This window comes from Orycteropus afer, unplaced genomic scaffold (assembly GCF_000298275.1).
Source record: "Orycteropus afer afer isolate SDZICR_OR568_19922 unplaced genomic scaffold, OryAfe1.0 scaffold00061, whole genome shotgun sequence".
Lineage (NCBI taxonomy): Eukaryota > Metazoa > Chordata > Mammalia > Tubulidentata > Orycteropodidae > Orycteropus > Orycteropus afer.
The window spans coordinates 688,853-704,483 of record NW_006921648.1 but is presented as its reverse complement, the minus strand read 5'-3'; the positions used below and the strand labels follow the sequence as shown (position 1 = coordinate 704,483).

General features: G+C 59.1%; 2 protein-coding genes across 2 annotated transcripts in view; one reads left to right on the top strand and one right to left on the bottom strand.

The window, feature by feature from the left end:
• TSC2 (TSC complex subunit 2) overlaps positions 1-9,209 on the bottom strand; it is a 32,248-nt gene extending 23,039 nt beyond the window's left edge. Inside the window, exons 1-8 of the mRNA XM_042780771.1 lie at positions 9,072-9,209; positions 7,451-7,537; positions 5,451-5,561; positions 4,451-4,595; positions 3,523-3,640; positions 2,587-2,635; positions 1,945-2,070; positions 1,638-1,711 (exon numbers count right to left, since the gene is read on the bottom strand). Of these exons, the coding sequence (XP_042636705.1) occupies positions 1,638-1,711; positions 1,945-2,070; positions 2,587-2,635; positions 3,523-3,640; positions 4,451-4,595; positions 5,451-5,561; positions 7,451-7,537; positions 9,072-9,209 (848 nt within the window). The remainder of the gene's footprint in view (positions 1-1,637; positions 1,712-1,944; positions 2,071-2,586; positions 2,636-3,522; positions 3,641-4,450; positions 4,596-5,450; positions 5,562-7,450; positions 7,538-9,071) is intronic.
• A 722-nt stretch (positions 9,210-9,931) lies between these two features.
• NTHL1 (nth like DNA glycosylase 1) lies at positions 9,932-15,433 on the top strand. The gene is made up of 6 exons (XM_007939529.1): positions 9,932-10,070; positions 11,004-11,248; positions 11,855-12,025; positions 12,857-13,016; positions 15,129-15,234; positions 15,310-15,433. Exons 1-6 carry the CDS (start codon positions 9,932-9,934, stop codon positions 15,431-15,433), a joined length of 945 nt encoding a protein of 314 aa, XP_007937720.1.
• The last annotated feature ends 198 nt before the right edge of the window (positions 15,434-15,631 follow it).

Here is a 15,631-nt window from a genome sequence, read left to right as displayed (position 1 = left end):
GATAGAGAACCGGCCCCTCCGATAACACGTCCCGAGAACGAGCGATAAAGCCCGGCCGTCCTCACTTCTCGGGAGCATTGTGGCTGCACTTCCTCCCACGCGCACAAAGCATCTGAGTTAACCAACATACCAACGTTGCTCGTCACCTGTAAGGTACACACCACAACACAATGCCAGTCCCACGCGTGCCAGGGTGGACCTGAGCTCCGTAGGGCTTGCCTGGAGTGAACTTTCCAGAACCAGACTGTCAGGCCTTTCTTCTGAGGTGCCCTGCGTGGACTCAGCTAGCGGCCAAGCCCATTACCCACCTGCACCACCCAGGAGCTCCAGAGACATTAACATTAGGACGAAATCGCAGAGGAAGGAGGGGTCCACAGGAAGGAACTCACTGCACTTCTTGCTTACTTTTTCCAATCCCTAATTAGAGCTGCCTGACAAAATCACAGTAATTTAAAAAAATAAAGATGAGTCAAACTTTCTAACAAGCAAAAAGCTAGACCACCACCAGTAAAACTCCATACACGCAAAAAGTATAAACAATAGCAACGACGCATGGGTTTAAAAAAAGAAAACTGAAGATACAGGGCAATAAACCATGTCCATCAGCGGATGACCAGATAAACCGACCGGTCCAATCACGGAATGTTACTCAACTACAGAAAGGCCTGAACTCTGACTCATGCTACAACCAGTGCCGAGTGAAGCAGCCAGACTCAAAAGGCCACAGAGTGTGACTCCATCCCTATGCAAGGTCCAGAGACAGACAGCAGACCACCAGCTGCCTGGAGCTGGGGGGCCGAGAGACACTGAGCAGTGACTGCTGAAGGGTCCGGGGCTTCTTCTGCGGCGATGACAATGTTCTGAAACTGCCTGTGGAGATGGCTGCACATTCTGTGCACAAACCAATGGCCACCAAGCTGCAACTTTAAGTGGGTGACACGTCGACGTATGGATTATCTCTCGATGAAATCAAAAATAATGACGGTGGAAGAAGGGTGCGGGATTCAAGTGAAACCAACTCGGGGGCCAGGGACCAGCTCGCTGGCCTGAGACCTCAAGGCACAGCTGGGGAGGAGGAGCCAGCCAGCAAGAGGAAACAGTGTGCCAAGTCCCCTGGTATGTGGAAGACAAGAGGACCAAGGGTGGGGAGGAGAGCTGGGGAGAGGTCAACAAGGCAAGGCCAGGCCACAGCACCAGGGCCTCATCCAAGGCCAGGAGTCTATCTTTCATCGTGGGGTACCAGGAGTCACTGCACTTTTTAGCTAATGATAGTGCAGTCAGGCAAGGTCCTTCAGCAAAGTGGCCCAGCTACCAGAGGTTCAAGTGGACTTCAGGAGGGCCAGAGGGGGTACAGGAGCCCAATGAAACCCGAGAGACTGTTTGGCTGTGGGGGGTGGGGGCGAGGGTGACCTGAGTCTTACCTCCGTACCAGAACAAGGGGCACACATTACGGTCTGATGGGTGCAGGAGAGGAGAGTTGGTTGCGAGCCCTAGTGAGAGCTTCTAGAACACGGAACGCCCAGGCCAGTGCAGGTCAGGAGGAACCAGCACACGCAACTCCTCTGGAAGCTGGCCGAGCTGAACTGCTGTGGGCCGTGAGAGCCGAGACCTCGCCACGCAGACCACAGCGCACTCACCTGTCCTCCATGAGGCGGCACATGTTGTAGATGGCGCTGTGGCCCAGGTGGGTTCCCAGCAGGTTACGCATCAGCTGGGACAAAGAGCACACTCATCAGGGCTCGGCCGAGACCCATCCTGGGGCCCTGAACACCCAGCCCCTCCACCAGCCTCGCTCCTCCCACAACAGGGGCAGCAGAGCTCCCAAACGCCTGGAAAAACGCCAGCAGCGGCCCCTCAACAGGTGAATCCGATGGCCCTGCCCCCTCCGTGGTCCAGGTCTACGGCCCCGTGGGGAGGCCCTCTCGGGACGGCGACTCCGTGCACCTTCCAGCAGGGCTCACAGAGCTCCTTGATGTTCACGGTGCGGCACAGGGTGACGATGACCAGCGGCAGGCTCTCAGCAGGCAGGCAGTTGTAGCAGACCACGGCATCCAGCACCTGCAGGGAGACCTGGGAACAGGAGGGTCAAAACCACTGTCTGGAAGCCAGCATCCCAGGCCTCCTGCCTACCTCCCGTGGTCTCCACAGCCACAGCAGCCTCCCTTGGAACCCCAAGGCCGAGCACCTGGAGGTCAGTGACTGTACCCTGGGTTCTGTGGGCAGCAAAAACTACTGCATCATACAGCTTTCTTTTTTAAAAAAATTGAGGGGAAAACATAACAGAACTTCGCCGAGGCAGTGTCTCTGACACATGTGACCCAGTGATGTTAGTTCCATCCACCAGGCTGTGCAGCCATCCCAAGTGCCTGCTTCCAAGTTTTTCCCTTAACAAGAATTTGATGGCCCCTAAACATCCCTGCCTCTTCCTTGTCTCCAGGTCAAGCTCCTGAGGCTCAGGGAGGTTAGACACCTCACCCAGGTCACATGCCGGTGTGGAGCCAAGCAGAACCTGCTCACAGCCCATAAGACCCAGCTCCTTCAGCACCAGAGTGAAAGGGACCATCTCCGGGGGACACAGCTACTGACCTCAATGTCCACAGAGGACGCAGTCCGGATACACAGCAGGCAGATCATTCTGTGGGGGAAACGCCCAAATGAGCTCCACACTCCGAGAGCGTGCCAGGGCCTGGGCCGGCCTGATCTAACGCGGTTGTGCCACAAAGCTGTCTCTGCGAGAGGCTGGCCCTTCCGTAGGGCCCCCCACCCAGCAAGGATGCGGAAGCTGGCTCTGCTGAGCCAGCCCCTCAGTGCTGAGTGCCTGCGTGAACCTGACAAAGCCCCCACCTTCACAGACGTCACAAAAGTCTTTGAAAACAAACAGCAACAACAAAAGCATGTGAGACCACGAGCTTGTGCCAAAAAAGAAAAACCACCACCAGGTCGAGCCTCAAAACATCAACCTGAATTAAAAAAAAAGAGACCAGATTTGCTGGTCCGATAGAGCCTGGTGGAAGCCCTGAGCCTATGGCCCCTAGCTGCCCTTCAGGTCTGGAATTGAACCCACACCCATGGCTTCCAGCCAAATAAAAGACAGGCATGTGAGCTGAACATTTACATTAGGTAGATACACTCCTTGGAGAGATCAATCATGGGAGAATACAAGGGCTGTGTATACACAAGGAGACAGCTCAAGGGGCAGGAGTGCAGGGAGGGAAGGACACAGGGAACAGGTAACTATGGGGAGGAAGTGGGAGGAGAGCTGTTGTATTGTAGGAAATTGCAGTCAGTGTTATGAAATAAAGTGTATGTGAACTGCTGTATGGAAACTGAATTTGCTCTCTAAACTTTCACCCAAATCACAATAAAAATTAAAAACAAACATCAACTTGAACAAAGGGTGGCAGTCCCCATGTCCCACTCGCCCACATGCTTGATGCTTCAACAACTGCTTGCCTACAGTGCAAGCCTAAGACAAGAGGTGGCCCCAATCACTCAGAGCCGCCACACGCATCTGTATCTTACTGAACCATGGATGCAATGTATTCATCGAGGTAGCAGCTGTTGAACTTGACTAGGTTCACAAGCACCAGCAGGAATTCTGAGGACAAGCCAACTTCCATCCACTGCAGGACAAAGTCAGCTGGGAGGGGAGGAGAGGAGCAGAGGGTTGGCATGGCAACAGGGCTGCCCTTCTCCCCTTCGCCTGGCTCAGGATGGCTCCCCAACTCCTGCTAACCGTGGGAGTCACCTCCATGGGCACCTCACACTGATGGGCAGGCCAGGCGCCAGGCCCAAGGGGCTGGCCTGAGGGCTGCCGTGCACTCTACACAAGAGCCCTGACCCCCCGCGTAGATGGGCACCCTGAGTGCTTCTAGGATATGTAGGCACACACTTGGCTGCTAGCCAAACCACCTTCGGCAGGACACCTGAGAACAGCTCCCTGCCTGCACCTGCCTTGGAGACGGACCAGGTTGGGAGGCCCATTTCTGGCACCAGAGCAGCAAAGCCCTCCTCCTCTTCTCCAGGCGATCAGAGACCTTTCCCGTCAGTGAGACGGGAAGGTGAGCAGACGGGAGACTGGGAGTGGGAGACGGCAGTGGGCAAGGAGGGGGTGACAAACACACAACCTCCAGTGGGCGGCCCGTGGCTGACAACTAGGTGGCCCCACCCTTGGCCCTCATGCCTGCTCACACGAACATTTCTAGACACCCCCCCTCCAGGGATTGTGTGTCCCAGGGCCTGGAGGCATGTGCATTTTTAACAAGCCCCCAGGAGACTCAGGTTCCCATTCCAGGTCCGACCCTGGGAGCCGGAGCTGACCCGTGGCGTGGCGCCCTCTTCAGGCTGTGCTGTGAACTACAGCACCCCTCCCAGCACCCTCCTAGGCGCCATCCCAGGTTAAATGTGATCCCCACCACCGGAGAAACCTCACACCCGGTGGGGCACCCACCCAGCTCTTCTTCCAAGTAGGTGATGTGTCGCCCGTTGTCTGTGAGGGCCTTGAACACTTCCAACCTTTCGTGCAGGTCTTCCTTCGAGGGATAATCCCTTATGACCTTGAAGAAGAGGGCACGCAGCACGCCCAGGCGGTCCCCCTGAAGAGAAAACCAGGTGGTCAGCACAGCCCTGCCAGACTCACAGCCCGGGCTTCCCAAGCAGCTGCTGAGAAGTTCAAGGAGGGCCATGGGCACTGAGCCTCCAACCCGGGGACCCTCCTGCCAAGCACAGAACTCACCATGGGAGGAATCAGAATGTGACCCCCCCCGGCCGGGACCCACCACGATGGCCACTGTTAGCAGTTAAGTGTGCAGCACCTAGTGTATGGCTCTGGGCCCAGTGGTGGTCTCACAATAGAGGGACAATGCGGTGCCTGCCCTCCAGAGCCCAAACCCAGGCAGACACATGTTGCTCAAAGACGTTGACAAGGTCCAACAAAGCCAAAGCCCCAGGGCAAGTCCTGGAGGGGTATGGCCTCACAGAGGGGCTAAGACAGGAAGGAGGAAACTGGACAGGTGAGATGAGAGGGACCAGTGTGCTAGAAGCAAGGGAACCAAGGCAGCCAGCGTGAGCCCACCTAACATGACAGCTCACAGAGCCAATCACAGCGCCAACACTTTCCCATAAACCCTTTTTTAACCCTAAGGATGTCCCAGAGACAAAAAGCATGACTCCTACTCCCTCTGCCAGATGAGGACCCGGGGGCTCAGAGGGCCCCACAGAAGCCCAGGTAGGGGATCCAGCTCCAGAGGCCCCCAGAGGCCTTGGCCTCATCCCGTCCTTCAGCCAAGCCTCTGTAACCCCTCAACCCAATCTCCTGTAGCATCTCAGCCCAGCACCCTGTACCCTCCACCCTGCCCCTCCCAGAACCCACACACAGCACAGCACGGGAGGTCAGAGGACACTGCCTGGCACCCCATCCCGACCTTGGCCCCTGTACACCCAACCCTTACCTGGCCCTGCACGATGGCCTTGAGCAGGGCCAGCACAGCGTGTCGGGCCTCTGGTGGCCGATCTGGCTTCAGCAGGTCTGCGACAGCCTTCCAGAGGGCTTCTACGGCATGCTGCCGCCAGCAAACAGAGGACACCGATTAGGCAGAGCAACACAATGGGACCTTCGACCCAGAACCCACTCCTCTGAAGCCCACGCTGCGTGGGTATCCGTCAAACAGAGGACACCGATTAGGCAGAGCAACACAATGGGACCTTCGACCCAGAACCCACTCCTCTGAAGCCCACGCTGCGTGGGTATCCGTCAAACAGAGGACACCGATTAGGCAGAGCAACACAATGGGACCTTAGACCTAGAACCCAGTCCTCTGAAGCCCACGCTGCATGGGTCTCCATGATGACATCAGGCCTAATGATGGGACGGCTCCAGAGCAAAGGCTGGGGAGGGGTGCCAGAGGACCTGCCTGCTGGCTTCCTCCAGGGACAGGCAAGGCGCTCCAGTGGACAGCTTGCTCAGACCCTGGTGGAGGAGGCACTGGGTGACATCTCAGAACCCTAAAAGCTACAGTAGTCCCCGGGCTGCAGTCTGACCCAAAAATCTCACTCAGTGGCTTGGCTTCAACACACCAATCACAAGCCAACTGGCACCATACATGTGCCCTGACTCTACCTGTGAAGGAAGGCCTGTGGATGATTCTGGAATCTGCCTCCTTCCAGCTCCCAGCCAGCCCATAGAGAGCTCGGTCCCACTCCTCGAAGCGACCCACAGTCAGTCTCATCCTGCAAGCACCTGCACTCACCTGGTGTCACTGTCCCTTCTCCCCATCAACCTCCCCCACCAGCGTTTTTGGACCACTCGTCCTCCCTTGGGCTTGCTCCTCTCAGGAAGAGAATAAAGTGGCCGTGCCTGGCTATGCCTGCCCAGCTCAGGAACCACTGGAACCCCCACCTCCCTTGTCCCATTCACAGAACTCTTAGCAAAGCCACCCCAGCCTGCAGTGGCTTTTGGCAGCCACCATGCAGACACGGCCCCGGGGACAACACCAACCTCGTAGGCCTGCTTGGTTGCCGGGCCACAGCTCCCCTTTCTGCACCTGCACAGGTACAGGTAACGTTCTGAAAGGAGGTGCCCATTTTTCACACTTGTCCTTGGTGCAGCCTGCCTGTCTCCGAGGAACTGCTGCCAGGCAGCAGCCACCCTCACCCTTCACTTTATACCACCCGGATCTGCCAGGTGAGACGCCCACACCTCCTCCCAAGTCGCTCACGGGAACCCCGGGCAGGGCTCTGGCAGCTTCTCCCAAAGACCAACTGCTGTCGAGTCCACTCCAACTCACGGGACCCACGGGTGTCAGAGTAGAACTGGCTCCGCCGGGGCTTCAATGGCCGACTTTCCAGAAGCAGCCCCTCGGGCCTTTCTTCCCACGAGCCTCTGGGGGAAGTGGAACTGCCAACCTTTCAATGAGCAGCCACACCCAGTAACTCTGTGCACCACCCAGAGACTCCCCAGCAACCAGCACACCCCACAAATGGTGCCACCCCACCTTTGTCTGCTGGACGTGAGGACAATGTAGAAATATGTGGCCAAAATAAACACGGCTACATGCGTGACGCTGCTCAGGGCCACCAAGCAAGAGCCCCTCCCAAATGGCAACAAGGCCGCCAAGCCCCAAGTTCTTCTCTGAGACCACGGTCTTTCCCAATGCTCCCTACTCTCCCTCCCCTCCACTTCCTGATACGGGAGGACACTTCCGTGAGCTGCCACAAACCCTTTCCAGGATCTGCTGGAAAACCCTAAGCTCCTGTGTCCTCCAACCTGACATGGACCAGTACTGCTCGAGACATTTCCAGAAGTTTTCTTAGCACTGAGATGAAGGTAAATTTCCCAGAAATACAAATCAGTAGCAGAGAGAGCTGTCAGCGGTGCACCTAGCAAGAGAGAACCCAGGCTTTGCCACAGCTCTCCTGATTCTCTCAAGCTGCCCAAGAGGGACAAACCTACCTCTTCAAATTTCTTAGTTTTTGCTACTTCACAAATCTGCCCTATGACCCGGATACGATTGCTCAGACCACACTCGACACTCAGCTCCTAGAGAAAAACGACAGGAGAAAAAAAAGGGCCTGAGCTCAGGCGACAGGTGTTCTTAATACTTATCACAAAACAGCTAAGAACCACACTGTGTTTCCCAAGACTGCAGACTCATAGATCTCTCTGATACCAAGAGTCACTGAAGGGTTTACTACTCCATCTGGGTGGAGTGAGAATGGGCCACTTTTTTGTTTGTTTGTTTGACAACTGCAATTTTTCTTTCTTATTAAGTATTTTAGGAGCTCTGGTAGCTTAGTGCCTGAGGCACTTGACTGCTAACCAGAAGGCTGGCGGTTCAAACCCAGCAGCCACTCCTTGGAAGGAAGATGGGGCAATCTACTTCTGTAGAGATACTGCCTCGGAAACCCAAGGAGGAGTCGCTATGAGTCAGGTCCGACTCATGGCACATAACAACATTACTCTGTTTAAGGTGAAAGTTTGTTTACACAGCAAATCAGGTTCCCGTTTAACGATTTCTACATAAATTATCCAGTAATGGTGGTCCCCGTCTCACAATGCACCATCATTTTCCTTCTCTGTCTGGCTGTACTGTCATCTCCAGAGCTCTAGCTTCCACGCCCGCTTACTTTCTCATCCCCGCGTTAGCATAGTTACTGACCACCCGATCTCACACAGATGGTGTTTTAAAGAAGCTTATTACTCACAGGTGATGTTCTTCACGTTATGAGCCAATCTGTTATTTTGCTAAGAGGTGTTGTCAAGGGATGATTTTGTTAAGATGTAGAAATTTTTGAATTGAAATAAAATCCGTGCAACATAAAGCTTACTGTGCTGTTTTAAAACACACGCTTCAGCAGCATTTAGTTCATTCACAAGGTTGTGCCCTTAACTCCACGATACTCTCATCGCCCCATAAAAGAAACCCTTTCCCACTAAGCAATCACTCCCCCGTAGCCCCTCCCCTGAGCCCTTGGCCATTACAAATCTACCCTCTATCCCCATGGACTCGTCTGCCCCTGACGTATCACTTTGGTGCGATCACACAACACGCGGCCTTTGGTGTCTGGCTTCTTTCACTCGGGATCATGTTTTCAAGGTTCATTTGTGTTGCAGTGTGTCAAGACTTTGTTTCTCTTTATGGCCGAGCAACACTCCATTGCACAGACATAGAGAGTCTTACACGTCCGTTCATCGGCTGATGGGCGTTTGGCCACGGGAAATGTTCCAAGTGCAAATATTTGACATTTGTTTATGGACAAAGCACAGTGACAGGCATGTGACGGTGGCGCCAAAGACAAAAAGAAGCACTGAGGACGCACTTAACCACCTGTGCAGAACATGGCATTCCAGCCGCGTCTGACCAAAGGGATACTCTCACGTCGACACCTGAATGCAAATCTAAACCCCGGACCTGGCCACTCAGATCCCAACTTCCCTCAGTCCCCACAGGACGGGCGGCCAAGGGTTCACGGTGCTGGGGACCCCGGCCCCGTGCAGGGGGCCGCCCGGCACCCCTCCCACAGTAGCAGCCTTCGGTGCATCTGCCAGCAGAGACGGCACGGGTCGGACTCACTCTCAGGATTTCCGCCGTGATGACGAACTCCGTCTGCTTGCCCTCTGCAGACCTGGCGTGCGGCCGTGACGTCCCCAGGCCCAGGAGACTCTTGAACTTCTCCTTCAAGCCAGGGTCTTTGCTCGTGGGCTTGGCCATGGCGGGCAGGGAGGCGCCAGGGGGCTGCTCTGTGCGGGGGAAACAGGCGGAGACATGCGAGGACCCGTCCCCAGAACTGCGGGTCTCAGGCGGGCAGGACCTACCGTCCTACCCAACCACGGCCAGAAATGAGCGGGGAAACGGCGGGCCGGCCTAGCGAGCCGCTGCTCCGCGCACGGGGTCAGAGAGACGGTGGGAGCGCGGACGTCGGTCATCTCGCTAAACCCGAGGTGCAAGTGCAACTGTCGAGGGGCCGCCTGCTGCGGGGACCCGTTCGCACCCGCCATGACCTGAAACCCAGGAGCGCTTGGCGCTCCAGCGTCGGGCTGAGGTGGACACGGCCCTCAATACGACAGGGTCCTGCCTCCTCAGGCCGCCGCCACCGCCTCAGGGAGGAGAAGGCCGGGCGCGGCCCGCTCCCCGGATGCCCGGTCCGGACCAGGCCACAGTGCGGCCCAGAGCGCTGTCAGTAGTCGGGGCGCCGCTTGCCACTCACCCCGAGCCGCAGCCGCCGCGCGCCGAGCCGCCGCAACGGGACCAGGGCTCACACACCCCCAACCAGAGCCGCCGCCGGAAGCGCGACCAGCACTTCCGGCAACGTCACGGCACCGAGGGCAGCCGCAGCTCTTGCTGGGAGTCGTAGTTCTGGTCGGCCCTCTGGAGAAAAGACGGGAGGGGGGGGGGAGTGCTGGGTCACGTGATTGGCCGCGGGGGTCGCTGGGATGTGTAGTCCACAGGAGGCCGGCATGAAAGCGGTGGGCGTGAAGATGGTGACCCGCAGCCGGAGCCGTGGGCCCGGCGTGGGGCCGCGAGGGAGCTGGGAGGAGGCAGCGCCGCCCCAGAGGGGAGAAGCGGCTGCAGGTAGCGCGGCACCCGGCCCGGGGCACGGGAGGAGAGGCGAGGGAAGGGACGTGCAGGATATGGGTGCTATTGGCTGAGGTCCCGGGGCTTCTAGCCACGCGGGCTGATGCTGGGCAGCTAGGAACGAGCTCCCAGGACCCTGCAGCTCGCCTTGCGCAGTGTTTGCAGGACACAAGGAACCGGGTGCGCAGAAGCCGGGTTCTAGGCGCCCCCAGCACCCCCAACCCTAGTTCTGGGCACAACAGATCGCCGTATCACCAGCCTGCCCTGAGATAGGCTGCCCTGTGCGGAGCCGTCCGTGGGTCAGCCCCGCCTTGCGCTCATAGCTACTTCCTTCGCCGAGGCCAGTGCCGAGGACAGCCCGGAAGTCCTTCTTCCCTGCTGTTGTTGTTATGTGCCGTCGAGTCGGCCCCGACTCATAGCGACCCCTCCTTGGGTTTCCGAGGCAGTATCACTACGGAAGTAGGATTGCCCAACCTTCCTTCCGAGGAGTGGCTGGTGGGTTTGAACCGCCCGCCGTCTGGTTAGCAGGCAAGTGTCTTAGCCACTATGCTACCAGATCTTCCCTGCTACAGAGAAAATAAGAAAAAGGCATGATGCCGCAGTTTTCAGCTAGTTAAGGACTAGCTGCCAACTGAAAGGTTGGGAGTTCAAGTCCAGCTAGAGGCATCTTGGGAGAAAGACCTGGTGATCTAAGTCTGAAGGGGAAAAAAAAAATCGGCCACTGAAGACGTTATGGAGCAGGGTCGTACTCTGATGCACGTGGAGTTGACACGCACGTGACATGTGCTACAGGGAACCAAATGTTCCCAGTGTGCAGTAGGTGACAGTGGTGCTTCATTGAGTGAGAGGCGAGGTGGCAGGTAGGGTAGCGCCCACACCTGGCCCTCACCTGCAGCCCTGGCTTAAAACACCAAGGGGCACTTTTTGCAGATGGCAGGCAAAACCACCGCCCTGTGAAGCGCCAGCGAAAGGTTCAGAGACTGCGTGTGGCCTACGAGGCTGCAGATGATGATAGTGAGGAAGCCAAGGGGGCCAAGCCCCTCCAGGCACCGGCCTGGGAGCCCCAGGATTGGCGGCAGCAGCTGGCCCATATCCGCGTCATGAGGAGCGGGAAGGATGCACCTGTGGACCAGCTGGGTGTCGAACACTGCTACGATGCCAGCGCACCCCCAAAGGTGGGCAGGGGCCACGTCTGCCTGGTCACCCCCCTCCCAACTAGCCACACACGTCCTCACAGGCTGCCAGCAGGGCACAGCCTGAGTCTGGCGGTTCTTCCTGGCACCCTCCCCTCCCACAGGTGTGCGGTATCATTAGCTTCACTGGAGGCCAGCCAGCAGGTTGGAGTGAGTGTCCGTGGTCCAGGGCCTCCTGCTCTCCTTTCGGCTGGCCACAGTGTCAGCACGTCAGTACACCCACAAACGTTTGTGGAGCTGCACTGGCCTGGAGCCTGGGTCCTTAGACAAACCCGGGTTCTAATCCAAGCCCAGCTGCTGGCTGACTCGGGAGCATTTCTCTCTGAGTGTCAGTCTGCTTATCTGTGAAATGGGTGTGGTGATTTTTAACAAAGCAGTGACAGTAACAATAGCAGCCAGTGGCCACAGAGCGTGACTGTGTGCCGGGTATGACACTAAGCACCATAACTCGTTTAAGTCACACGGCAGTCCTGGGAGGCAGGTACTATTAGCGTCCCCACGTTTGCAGGGGGCAAAACAGGCCTCAGCCGGCCAGGCCCGGGATAAACAAGAGGCCTGGCTCCCTGACCCCTGGCTCTCTGCACACAGGTGCGGAGGTACCAGGTGCTGCTCTCATTGATGCTGTCCAGCCAGACTAAGGACCAGGTGACCGCAGGTGCCATGCAGCGGCTGCGGGCTCGGGGCCTGACGGTGGACAGCATCCTGCAGACGGATGACAGCACGCTAGGCGCACTCATCCACCCAGTCGGCTTCTGGAGGGTGAGCCCGGCCTAGGGTGACGGCGAGGAGCACAGCTTGGCCAGGGCGGGGGTGCTGAAGGTGGGGCCAGGCGTCTCTGGGGCCACAAAGGCCAGATACACATCCCTGCCAGAGCCCCTGCCCCCACCCAGTGACCAGCCTGCGGGGACCCACCAGGAGCTCCTGGACCTTTCCTGTTTGCACCCCCCCTTCCTTCCTCCTCCTCCTCCCCACCCGGCCCTTCCCTTCCGTACCGGCTGCCCACCCCACTTTCCTTTTGTTGACTCCAAGGCTCCCCAGAGTGTCACCCCCACCCTCCATCAGAAGCCCCGCACCCGCTAGGAGTCCCAGCCTGGCTGCCCCCCACACCCGTCAAGGACACGGGTGGAGGGTGGACGGGTCAGCGGAGAGCAGCTCAGCGGGTGGAGCCACTTCCCCTTGGCACTGGCCTGGGCCGCTGCACATAACACGGGCTTTAAATAAACCTCAGACCAGCAGAAGACGGGAACCTCCTGGTGGGCCTGGCAGCTGATGGGGGAGCCCCAGGTCCAGCCTGCCTTCCTGCAGGCCCAGGCTCCTACGGCTGTCGGCCCAGCCTGGCCTGGTCACTGGGAAGATTGGCAGGCAGGGTGGCCCAAGCCGGACCCCACACTCTCCTCCTTGGCCCCGGTGGGTGGGAGGCAGGTACCCAGGCCCACCTCCCTGCTGCCCCAGTGTGCACCCGCTTCCTGGGAGAGGTGGACAGGTGCCTCTTTGTACATCCCGGGCAGATGACAGGTAGCTTTGGCATCAGTGGGCTCTCCAGGGCTTGCCCCTCCCCCTTCCTGACAGCACCAACACCCCCACTTTCAGACCAAGGTGAAGTTCATCAAGCAGACCAGTGCCATCCTGCAGCAACACTACGGTGGGGACATCCCCACCTCTGTGCCAGAGCTGGTGGCCCTGCCTGGTGTCGGGCCCAAGATGGCACACTTGGCGATGGCTGTGGCCTGGGGCACCGTGTCGGGCATTGGTGAGTGGCATGTGCCCCCAGCGAAGGAGGGAGGGGCCGTTCCTAGCCTACTAGCTGCTGCTGGGGTCCCCCACATTCTTGGGACCCACGACTCAGCCCAAAGGGCCAGAAAGGGGTTCTCAGCACTGAGCTAGGTCTTTGTCATCCACACATATTCTAATGAGTTCGTGTCTGTTGAGCACCTACTGTGTGCTGGGCTCAGAGGACGCCCCCAGACACAGGTTGCACTGTAGGAGGGGGACTGGTGGGGGGGCGTGTGGGCACTGTCGGGCCTGACCTGGGGGCCCTAGGAGCACTTCCTGGTGGAGGCAGCGGTTCACTGGGAGCAGCAGGGGGAGGAAGGGTTGACCAGGCAGCAGGAGCAGTGTCCACAAAGCCATGAGGCGGGGCGGGGAGCACGAGGTGAGGGCAGACCGAGCAGAGCTGGGGCACGTGGGGACAGAGGAGGGGCCTCGCTGGAATCTTGCCCAGGCCTGGGCACCTTCCTGGCCATAGAGGCTCCCCACCCTCCTTGTCCGCCTGGGAGCAGGGCCCCTCTGGGACCTGCCGAGGGGTTGGGTGGCCCCCAGAGATGCTGGCTGGGGTAGCCTGGGAGGTCGAAGTGAGTGTGCTCACCCTTGGGGATTGGGGCCCAGCGGGAGGTGGCCGAACCTTTCCCTGCACCCCTCGGCTCCCACCTGCCAGCCTCTCAGACACTTGAGCTTGTCTGAGTGCTGTCCGCGGCTGCCTGTGACGGGGCAGGCCTGTGCAGGTGCGCCCTTCAGGAATGTCACAACGCCACCTTCTCTGGATGGGTCTCTGGGCTGGCCACCGCAGGGAGACCTCGGGGGTCAGCCCTGGCTCCCGAGGGGTTCCCCATGGAAGTCAGAGCTGAGCCCAGCTATGCCTGCTCCCAACTGGGTGGCCTTGGGCCCCAAGGCAGAGGGTGACACAGTCACTGTGCTGATGTAGGGCCAGCCCACCCACTCAGGTGAGTGGACCCAGTGAGGCCCCTGGAGACCTAGGCCAAGCACCTTCCCTCGCAGCCTCCTGGCACTTGTCACCTGTATGTCACAGAGCAAGGAACTGCTGGTGGCTCAAACCCTGTGGGGATGGGCGTGCTCACCTGCTTTGTCTGGCAAACACGGAAACAGCTGTGGCAGCAGGCCAGGATTTCAGGCAGGGTGGCCAGGGCTGTGGGGAGGACGCCCCAGTGAGCAGGCACCCAGGCCAAGCAGGGCTGGCCAGACTGATGACAGACAGCTGGCCTGCCACGCTGCCCACTCTGTACCCGACAGCTGCAGAGGCAGGTGCCAGCTGACAGGTCCTCATCACGGCCCACTGGGCTGAGTTGCTGCCATCCAGGTCTGGTACCCACGGACAGGAGCTTCCGATGGGACAGAGTGCAGCAGGCAGGCTGTCCCAGATCCGGTGTTTTCCGAGGAGGCTGGAGGCGGATGCAGGAGTTGGAGCCCCCCGCCCTGTTCCCAGCAGTGACTCTAAGCCTGTGCCCACAGCTATGACACCGTGTGCGCGCCAAGTGAGGGCTTAAGTGATGAGGCAGGAAAACCCTAGCGTGGTCCGGCCACCTGCCAGCACACAGCGCTGGTGAGCAGTCCCTGTGGGGGAAGGGAGCCCAGAGCAGGGACACCTCCTCCAGCGGCTCCTGCCTCTTGGGCACAGGTCAGCCAGAGCTGAGACCTCCGGGACTCCCTGGGATGCTGGCTGCACCTGAACACAGGGTCGAGCACCTCTAGGTCTGGCCAGGCCTGGCAGCAGTGGGTCAGCCTAGAGGCTGGGGCAGCTGGCTCCATGCATATACCCTGGTACCCACTGAGTCCCTGTCTACTGGGTGTTGCTGGCTGTGGTCAGTGCCAGGAGAGAACAGGGCTGTGAGGAGACACGCGGTGGGGAGGTCCCAGGGGCTGGGCAGCAGGCCTCTGCAGAGTGCTCATGCCGTGACCTGAAGGAAGGAGAGGGATGGCCTGGGCAGAGGGGACAGGACCACAGGCGAAGGCTGGGAGGTGAGAGGCGGGCTCTGGCTCAGCGCCCCCTAGAGAGCCAGGGTGGGGAGTGGGAGGCTCTGGTGGCTGGAGCCAGCCCCTGCTCACCTGCCCTGGCGGCCCCACACAGCGGTGGACACGCATGTACACAGAATTGCCAACCGGCTCGGGTGGACCAAATGGCAGACCAAGGCCCCAGAGCAGACCCGTGCCGCCCTGGAGGAGTGGCTGCCCAGGTACGGCAGGGTGGGCTGGGGTAGGGGGGTGGCAGGGCCTGCCCCGTGGTGTTGACGCCACCTCTGACCCCACAGGGAACTGTGGGGGGAGATCAACACCCTGCTGGTGGGCTTCGGCCAGCAGACCTGCCTGCCTGTCCACCCACGTTGCCAGACCTGCCTCAACCGGACACTGTGCCCAGCAGCCCAGGGCCTCTGAGGGCAAGGGGCTCAGCCAGGCAGGCAGGGATGCCAGCTCCACCTACATGTGATGTGCCTTTGCTGGAAAGCACCATTCTGTTAATAAAGTTTTGGGGTGTTCACTGGGGCCTGGCTGGTTTCTACCCTGGGGAGGTCTGGGAGGAGGGGGCAGCTGGCAGCACATGCATCTGTCAGCACACATGCATGGGGTGTGGGC